The 10,059-nt window shown below is 34.1% G+C and overlaps 1 protein-coding gene across 1 annotated transcript in view; it reads left to right on the top strand.

Annotated features, from left to right (window-relative positions):
• Positions 1-3,918: 3,918 nt before the first annotated feature.
• Positions 3,919-10,059, top strand: part of LOC136795288 (U3 small nucleolar RNA-associated protein 6 homolog) — a 16,225-nt gene continuing 10,084 nt past the window's right edge. Inside the window, exons 1-5 of the mRNA XM_067045365.1 lie at positions 3,919-4,118; positions 4,519-4,645; positions 4,727-4,867; positions 7,950-8,184; positions 8,277-8,448. Of these exons, the coding sequence (XP_066901466.1) occupies positions 4,027-4,118; positions 4,519-4,645; positions 4,727-4,867; positions 7,950-8,184; positions 8,277-8,448 (767 nt within the window). The 5' untranslated portion in view covers positions 3,919-4,026. The remainder of the gene's footprint in view (positions 4,119-4,518; positions 4,646-4,726; positions 4,868-7,949; positions 8,185-8,276; positions 8,449-10,059) is intronic.

Genomic DNA, 10,059 nt, shown 5'->3' with positions numbered 1-10,059 from the left:
ATTTTCCAACTAATTATTTTTTTGTAATAATATAATTACTAAACAATTTTTCATAAGACTCAATAAATTTATAATTTCTTTATAGAATATATTATATACTTCATAATTTTAAAAGATGCTAGAAAACAATTGATGGGGGGGGGGGAATAGTGTAGCAGCCCTTGGTGACAATAGGTTTAATTTTATTTTTGCTTAAATACAAAAAGGGGAGAATACTTCCTCAATAGTTGAAGTCTTGCTTCCTTTAGATAGGCTTAGAACCCATGCTAAATGTTATTGTTAATGTGGATTGACCAAAAGCTAACTGAAATGTAAACATTTTAGATTAATTTTATTTATTCTTGTTTGAGAGTGGTTTAGTTTATTCTTAATTTAAAACAAATTTGATCCTTTTTTTTTTTTTCTCAACTTTATTCTTTACAACTTTAACAACGTTTTGACCCTCAGGTCTTCCTTTCTTCAAATTTGCTTTGCGAATAAAGAAAGGAAGAAAAGTGTTTTATAAAAGGTTTAAATCTAGGAAAAAAATATTTAGAAAAGGTTATATGGGACAAAGGCAATTAGCCTGCATTTTTAAGATTTGAAAAAGGAAATTACATCAATATGAAGGTATCCTTGAGGATGACCTAAGGGTTGAAACGTTGGAAAAGTTGTAAAGAATAAAGTTGAGAGAAAAAAAAGGATCAAATTTGTTTTAAATTAGGAATAATGTAAACATTTTATTAGCATTGTATCTCAACATTTGAATTTGAAGATTTTTTTTTTACAAAGGAATAGTATATCATGGTATTGGCAATTTCTTTCACGGAAATTGGATAATATACATTCCATCAAGATTGGCAGCTAACTAACTGGCAATGAGAATTTAACCCATAATAGTCTTGCTTACCCTAGATATTTAAAAACAATAGTACACTTTAGATGACCTTTTATTGGTTAAATTAACTGACATTCCAAAAAAAAAAAAATAATATCTCAAAAGAAAGATTGCAATGAGAACCACACACTTTGTTGAAAATTACTCTTTTACCTTGAAATGTGAGGAGTGGCTGTTGGTTTTGATGAGCTTAGGGCTGTATTGGAGAAGGAACACTCTGGTTTCATGAAATTCTCTTCTGGAGATTCACAAATAGAAAATTAAAATAGACATTGGGTAAGTAGAAGTTTTCCAATAAGGTGTGGAGGTGGTCGTGTTCTGATTCCAATTTTATTCCTATTCCTGTAGGTAAGAAAGGCCTCTCTTGCTCCAGTACTTGCAGAAATATGAAGCCCCCACCAACTTATATGATTTGATTAGGAGCTACCTCAAGGACAGACCTGTGAAGATTAAAGGTAGCTCTTATGAAGTAGAAGCTTCCATAGAGAGGGGATGCTCTCAGGGCTCAGTACTTGGCCCAACCCTATGGAAGCTGATTTTTGAGGAGTTGTTGGGAGTCTTAGAAGAGCGGTTCCCAGCCACTGGTTACGTGGAGGATATGGCTGCAGTGGCGTCCTATAATAGCAGAGCCGGCCTAAAACAGCAAGCAGAACATTGTGCCAACCAGGTTGAAGAATGGTGCGAGAGGAAAAAGTTGCGAATGGCTTCTAGCAAGACACAGGCCATTCGCTTAAGAGGAAAAACTGATAGGACTCACCCTATTAATTTAATAATTCGAGGAACAAGGATACGCCCAAGTGAGATAGTCACCTACCTTGGCGTAAAATTTGGAAGAGGATTTAACTTGACTCCTCACTTGGATTTCTTGGGAAATAGGGTGTCCCAATCCTTGAACGGCCTAAGTCGTGTGGGGGGCGCCTTCTAGGGCCTCAGATTCTCTACGACAATGACCATATATAAAGGAGTGGTCGTGGGCATTCTGAGGTATGACTCCCCGCCTGGAACCGGAATCTCTTGCAACGGCAGAAGAGAAAATTGGCGACAATCCAACGGACGGCTTTGCTTAGAGTCACCAAGGCATACCAGAGAGTCTCACCTGAAGCGATACAAGTTTTAGCGCGAGGAGTACCTCTCGACCTTCTCCTGCAGAAAGAAATGATGATGTTCAAGAAAAAGGGCTCGGCAGGTCTGCCGGCAAATCTTCAGGTGATGGTTGACGAGAGCCCAAGTAAATGGAAAGCCATTATCCGGGAGGAAACCACCGAAGAATGGAACCGGCGTTGGATAACGAGCCCAAAAGGTGCTACTTTAAGGAAATATATTTCCCCACTGTTCGGTCACGGATGGAAGCAAAGTTGGTCCTCCCAGACTACTGGCTCTCTCAATTTCTCACGGGGTATGGGGGATTTCGAGCCAAGCTTCGTGGCCACGGGATAGATATCGACTCCCTATGCCCTAGTTGTGGTGTTCCGGAGAGTGCTGAGCACATTATCATAGACTGTATCGCCTCTGATCCACTACGGACCAAATTGCTGAGGGAAACCGGACTCTACGCCCTCACAGAGAACGACTTCACTCAGCTAGTAAGCGAAGAAAACTACCCGTCTTACAAAAAATTTGTATACGCGTGGAAAACAATTATTGGACCAAGCCACTTCAATATTCGTCAAACAAGACCAGCCCCTGGAATGCCTGCGGACGGAAGACGCGCAGAAGACTGAAAACAATGAATCGTTAATTGTAAATCGATTTATTAGTAGTAGTTTGATGATGGATATGTAACATCGAACTACTGCTGCACACCTGTATTGCTTGTAAAGCAGGGGAAGGTGGAAATAATTAATAATAATAATAAAGTAGGTAAGAAAGAGAAATGCAAGCCTGGAGAGTAGCCTGCCGTCTGGTCTTGCAGGAAGATAACTTCGTTCTATCCAGCGCTATTTCTATAAATACGGAAGGGGATACTAGCTTGGAGGGCAACCTGCTGCCACTTCCTACGTAAGGATAAAAAGTAGAGGAAGGTGGGGAAGACAAAGAACTAAAATTTAATATACATTTCCAAACATGGTACTAGGGTGTACCGACCCACAATTATTACTCTCTATCTAAAAAATAAGATTTTTTTTTCCGATCCCTCTGAAACAGAAAACAAAACACGAATTAGTTAATTGCATTATGTGAGGGAGAAACACAATTCAAATTGAGTACTATCTTTTTAGGGTACTTAGATGGTCTTAGTGAAATACTTATCTTAGTGTTAGGGTGCTTGTTTTGTTGAAACTCTATGATATTTGGAGGTGAGAGGTCTCCACGAGATGATTAGTTGTGAACAGATAGATAATCAAATAAAAAAAAATAACAAACATAATAATAAGAAAGAAAACGAAAGTCGAAAGGGGTGAGAAGAAAGTACTTAAGGATGAGTAATGTTGATAGGGTTTCTGAGGCCTTTCCAGCCCTCCCACCTCGCAGGAAGGAGGTATGGGGCGAGTGAGCTGAATAGAGGGTTAAAGGAAGCGGGAAGGTTGTCAAGGAATTTAATACGTCTTCATGTGATGACCTATTGTAGTTCGTTGTGGACGTGCATCATCTTACGTCTCGCTAGTGATGTTCCTCTGCAAATTTTCTGTTGTGTGTTGATCTGGTACTGTTAGGCTACTCACACTCGTGAAGCAAGATTCCCTCCTAACAATCTTGGTCTAGTCTAATCTCTGAGCTATTAAGATGTTAGCTTTAAGAGGATCAGTAGATTCTATTGGAATCTTTATTAATTAAAATGATACATTTATATATACTACAATGTCTTATATATTTATTACATGTTACAATCAAGGAATTTACAATGAATAGCTCAAATATTAATATACGGGGTTTGATTGCCAGTAGTTTGTTTGTTTATTCACAAATTAAAGCGTAAAACCTACCGGTCATCAACGCCAGTAGTAGTTTCCGTTTGTAAATAACTTTCCATACTGAAACATTGCATTGAGACTGCGTTGGGCCATGTGTTCTCTTTGGAATCAGTTTTTAGCTCTTACTGTTCCTTCATGGTTTCAAACAGTTTACATGCTGGCTTAATGCTGTGTGTAATTGAGTTATAGATTTGTTCTAATTATTTGATATTTTGGTGTTTAAATAAAATCTCAATCATGGCTGAACAAGTAGAATTGCAGATTGAAGATATGATACCTGAGTTAGAGATGATGGATAAATTGGGGATATTTAATAAAAATGAAAAAAGGTATTGTTTAGTTGTAAATACTTTTTATAAAAAGATTTAGTCCAGTTTTTCTTAACTTTAGAGATAGAATTTGTTTATATTTGAAATAATGATCAGTGTTGTTACCTATTACATTGTATCTCTTATTATATGTTTAATTGGTTTAAAACACTAGGCAACAAGTAAATTCAAGTTACTGGTACCAAGACTCTTTTGTCAAATGACAAAAATCAAGGACGAGATCATGGTAACATTTGGCATTATTTGATACAAATGTAATATTGTTATTATATCCCTTCTATTAAATAAAACAATTGAATTATATAGTATTTACATGAGTAATTTATTATTAACTATAAAATTATTATTTATAATAATTTATTATTAACTATTTGCTAATAATTGAGTCTTCAAATTCTAGAAATGTAATAAAAAAGAGAAAATTACATGAATATAAACTGCAGAGAGTTACCAAGTCGAAGGATGACATACTTAGATATATCAAGTTTGAAGTAGAATTAATGCTGGTGATTAAGCAGAAGATGCAGGTAATATAATTAGTTTAAAATTTGATTATTAATATAGGTATGATTAATTCACAGCATTAACAATCTTATTTAAAATTCCAGGACAAAGGATTACTCCAAAAGAAAAACAACTTGGTATACAGTATAACAAATCGTATTAATAGGCTCTACAATATTGCTATACGAAGATTTCCTAGTGACTGTAAAATATGGTTATCATATCTCAAATATTGTAAGCAAGTGGTGAGTAATCTTTAAGAATAACTCAAGAAGCTTTAAACACAATAACAGTAAAACTTGGACTTGACCATCTATAAATGCTTTTTGAGGCATTATAGAGGAACTAGAGCTAAACCTATATAGTTTTATTATCTAAGTAATTTATAACAACTTCTTTTAATTAAATGGATTCAATTTTATTGTATAGATCTCTTAGATTTTTATTCTAGTATTTGGTATTACTAGATGACTTCTTTATTAGAAAATAGTTGGGAAACCTGCAATGATAACTACAGGCAAATCTGTTGTATATAAATAAGGCACTAGCTCTTCTAGCTCTTTTGAACAAAAATTTGGAAAATTACAGTGAAGTCTCAGTTATACGAGTATGAGGGGGTACCAAAAATTCTTCGTATAAGTGAATATTTCGTGTAAGTGAATACGCAATACATATTATGTATGTATATTTTTGAGAATTTTTTTCTCGTACTTAGTAGGTTCATATACGTATGTTGTATGCAGTTGAAAGAAAAACAAAGTAAAGTGAAAAAAAAATTATTTATTGTATAAAAATTTAATTTATCTTTAATCCGAATTATTTAATTTTTGACAAAAAAATTGCGTTGTTTGTTTGTTTCATGTTGCTTTTGGCTGAATATATCATTCTTTTGCATTCTGTTAAGGTGTTAGATTCCTTCTCGCTAATTTCTTTTGCATATATAAAACGTTTTACACCTTCAAATGCTTCAAGAGCTTCTGCCAAAGATGGAAGAGGCAAAGGATCTTCGTCATCTGAATTGGAATTGTCCGAGCTTCCTTCGGTTGGAGCTGGAACAATTTCTTCGATTATGGCTTCGTCGCTATGAGGTGCCAGACTGCCAGATTGTTGTCGTACTCTATGAAATTTTCGAATATAATGTCGGAAGAGACTGTCAGAAGAACATTCGACCACTCCGGAGGGTTTTTGAAAACTTCTACCTCTTAGAAACCACCGATTCTTCATGTCCCAAATCTTCTAGAGCGATATCTGCATTACTGGAGCACTTTTCGATAGTAGTAGGCTGAACAGCATTCCAAGCTACTGATTCGACACCTAGAAGTTCTAATCTTTTCGCGATTTCAGTTTTTGTTACATTCGGATTGTCATCAACTTCTTTTAAAATTTTAATTTTGTCTTCCACAGAAAGAGATTTTTTTTTTTGCTGATGATGGTAAAATTCGGTTTTTCATGCACATTCACTTCAGGCGTTAACGAGGGACAGACAATTTTTATTTTGAATCGAAAGTAGAGAGTAGAATGTAAACATAAAGAATCAATGGGACCAGATGTTATTCGTGGAAAGTTGTTTACTGTTTCCTTTTTCATGGTATTTTTCATCCTTTGTCTTGTCACGTAAGAAATAAAAATTCGTAGAACTGAATAAAATTTACTAATATGTACATAAAGCGGGTCCAAACTTTCCTTCGTATAACTGAATGTTTCGTATAAATGGATAATTACATACACATAATTAAGGGGTTTTTACAGGGGATTGAGAAATTCTTCGCATAACTGAATGTTTTGTATAAGTGAGACTTCACTGTAATTGAATTGGAACAAGCTTCTTATCAACAGATCCAAGACTACATATTTTGTCTGAAAAGGATTGTCGAAAAACTTACTGGCATTGGCTTTAGGAGAAATTTTCTGTTGTTGATTGGTATAGACTTTTGATCCTGGCTCATCTTGTTCTGTATCATTAATTAGGAAGATAAAAATTACCCCTTCAAACAGTCATTTTCTTCTTTCAAAACAAGTTTCAGAATTAGCATTTAAAACAATGGTTAAATATGATAGACTTAGAATTTTTACTCAAATTAATGATAAAAAACACAGATGTACTCACTTTTTTTATTTATTCTCCACCCTACCCTGCGGTTTGGGCAATAAGGGCATTTCCAGTAGTGAGATGTTATGTATAACTGCGTAAAAACAGACAAATACAACTAAACAATGTGCATCATATATATTGGCCAGATATTTCAGGCCCCAAATGCACTCCCTGCACAACTTATTTCATTCATTACTTGGGCCACCCTACCAGCCAGATATTTCAGGCCCCAAATACACTCCCTGCACAACTTATTTCATTCATTACTTGGGCCACCCTACCAGCCAGATATTCCTAGTAAGGTGTCACATTTAGGCCTACACCTAATTTAATGCCAAGCTAGGTTACTATCTCTCTTAGACATATTCTTGTACCTTCTATATCCCTTGTTGAAAAATTTCAAATTTAATACTTTTTTTGGAAAGTATCCTGTATACAAAAAATTGTTTAAGATTTTGAGTAGATGCTCCTCAATATGCGGGACACTATTCTTGAAGATCACCGCATCTATAGCATCAAGTTCTGGAACACAATTATGCTTTTGCCTCTCCACGACAATACAGAAATTGTATATATCCCATGGTGGGCACAAGTCTGATCCAGGTGGTATCACCATGGGACGTCTCATATTGTCATACAAACGTCATGTTCATTGCCCTGATAAGTGTCATCCATGAGGTATGTTGCTTCAATGTTGGCCATCTCTTCCAAGATACCGAAGTCCAAGCATTTTATAAGCAAACCTATACAGAATGTTTAAACCCATTCATTCATTTGTTGATATTGATTGCTGTTATTTTTTTCTATAATGCATTCATTTGTTGATATTGATTACTGTTATTTCTCTTATTTTGATATAGTGTTGTGTATTATTTTAGTATATCTGTCTACATTACCACAAATCTTTAAATGATTGATGTTTCAGACATACTACTTATAAAACCTTTACCATGTTAAATAAAAATTATTACTATATCATTAATTGTCCCCAAAATAAAAAATTTTTCTATTTTTTGGTTGCTAATGTAGTAGCTCCTCGTCATATTACTAATGATATTGTTATTATTTTGCATCCTCTCACTATGGAAACTAATTAAGGACTGTTTCCTTACTATTTTAATTAATTAAGTACTGTTGTAATTATTTTAATTTATAAGCAGCTACAAAAATTAAATAAAATGAAAAAAATAAAAAAAATTGTTTTTTCAGATTTTGTTTGTACATTTATGTTTTAGAAACTGTATACATGTGTTAGCCGTTTGCTCGATCAAATGCTAGAATTACATGGTGATAAACCAGCTCTTTTTAAAATAGCTGCCAGTTGGGAATTCAATGAATGTCATTCAATTGAACGTGCACGAAAGTTCATACACCAGGGTCTTCACATTCACAAAGATTCCAAATTACTCTTTACAGAAGGATTTAAACTTGAGCTGGCATATGCTAACCAGAAATTGTCACAAGCAAAAGGTTTTATGCCCTTTATTATACAATTTAAAGAAGTACTTTTGTCTATTTCCTTACAGGTTATTTAATTGTAATTGCTATTTTAATCATTTTAGAAAAGGGGGATAAAAATGATTCATCAGCTGATCCAGTGATTGAAGGAAATTTAGCAGATGTCATCTACACTTCTGCCATAAAGAAGATAAGTGATGTTACATTTCTTGTAGATCTTCTGAATATTGCTCAGGGATACAGTTTCACATCATCACTTCAAGAGAAGATTATAGAGTGAGTGAGATTTATTTTATTTTTTATTTAAATATTGTTTTTATAAATGAAGATAGCAGGGGAAAAACAAGGATCTATTTATTTATTTTATTTTTATCAAAAATAAGTAATTTTTTGATTTATTTGTTAATGGGGATCACTTCAAAGATGAATTTTATTCTCTTCAACAGAGAGAAAGAAATACTTTATTCATCCAGGCTGCCCAAATACATCGGGTTGCTAGTTTAACGGGTTAAACTGCTAGGGTTGGCAGTTTAACACTGCCAAGCCTTACTGTTCCGAGTCCATATGTAGTTCTTTTAATCAGTCTACTCCTTTATGGGTGATTTTTTTCTGATAATTGTATTAAATATTATTATTTCTCATTAATAATTTTATTTAAATTTTTTTCTTTACTTACTTTCTAGATTAGATTAGATTTTTATTCAGGGCGAACAACATCTAGGTTATTACACCCTTTTTACTTTATTTATCTACAAATTTTTTTATTTGTGTTACAAATTGTTATTTTGCCTATGGATTCTGCTGAGTCTTTAAGGGCCAATTTTCTTGTATGAGGAATTTTATTATTTTTGAAGGCTTGACGAAATGATGAGCATTATTCAATTATATGTTTTATTGATAATGGAGACTGGCAGGTTTGGTTGTTCCTCTTTTATGATTAAGTGGAGGTGTGTCTATTTAAATGTCCTATTCTCACTCTTGCAAGAACCACTTCTTCTCTTCTGTTCCCCCTTATGGCACTTTTGTGTGTTTTTTTTAAACATTTCTTAGTTTATTGGTGAATGGTACCTCAGCCCACATTGAATCCCAACTTTTTTGGATTCTGTTCCTTAAAAATGCCTTTATGTCTTTCGGCTCGTAAATTTGGAGTGGTGGAACGTTCATTGTAGCAGCCTCTTTAGCTGCTTTATCCACTGCCTCATTTCCAGGTATTTCTGAGTGCGCTGAAGTCCAGAGAATGTATACACTTTTTTTAAGATGTTTTAGCATGTATAATGCTAAATATAAAATGTATGTAACTATACAGTTGTGAATTTTGTCTATCATAGGTCCGCTTCGACTGAAGTTTGATAGATTCTGGAGTGCAGACATTGAATCTGTACAAATGAGTATGTTTGAGTATTCACTTTCTATGGATAAATGAAGTGCTGTTATTTTTTTCAATATCAAAAAATATACCTTCTGCTTCTGATTGATCTATAAAAGTGTTAAGAATTTCGGCTTCCATTGTCACAAGCTGGTCTGTAGTCGATCTGCTTTTCCTAAAACCACATTGTATAGGTGACAAGAGGTTCAATTTTTCAATATCAGTCGTCTGTTAACTATTTTCTCCAGGAGTTTTGACAAACAGCTGGTAAGCAATATTAGCCGGTAGCTGTTGTGTTGTAGCTTATTTTTTTCCGGTTTGAGTATAGTGATGACTATCGATTCTCTCCAAGCCTCGGGGTATGTGGATGTTTCCCAGATATTGTTGAATATTGAAAGAATTTCTTTATTAGTTTCGTAAGGAAAGTGTTTTATCAAAGCGTTATGTATAGGGATAGGATTTTTATGTGCAAAAAAATCTGAAATATGTACATAAATATATGCTAATAAATTGTCAAATAT

The sequence above is a fragment of the Halyomorpha halys genome, unplaced genomic scaffold, assembly GCF_000696795.3.
Source record: "Halyomorpha halys isolate HHAL.00 unplaced genomic scaffold, Hhal_1.1 Scaffold801.1, whole genome shotgun sequence".
NCBI lineage: Eukaryota > Metazoa > Arthropoda > Insecta > Hemiptera > Pentatomidae > Halyomorpha > Halyomorpha halys.
The sequence above is the reverse complement of the archived record's forward strand: the minus strand, read 5'-3'. Positions and strand labels throughout refer to the sequence as shown.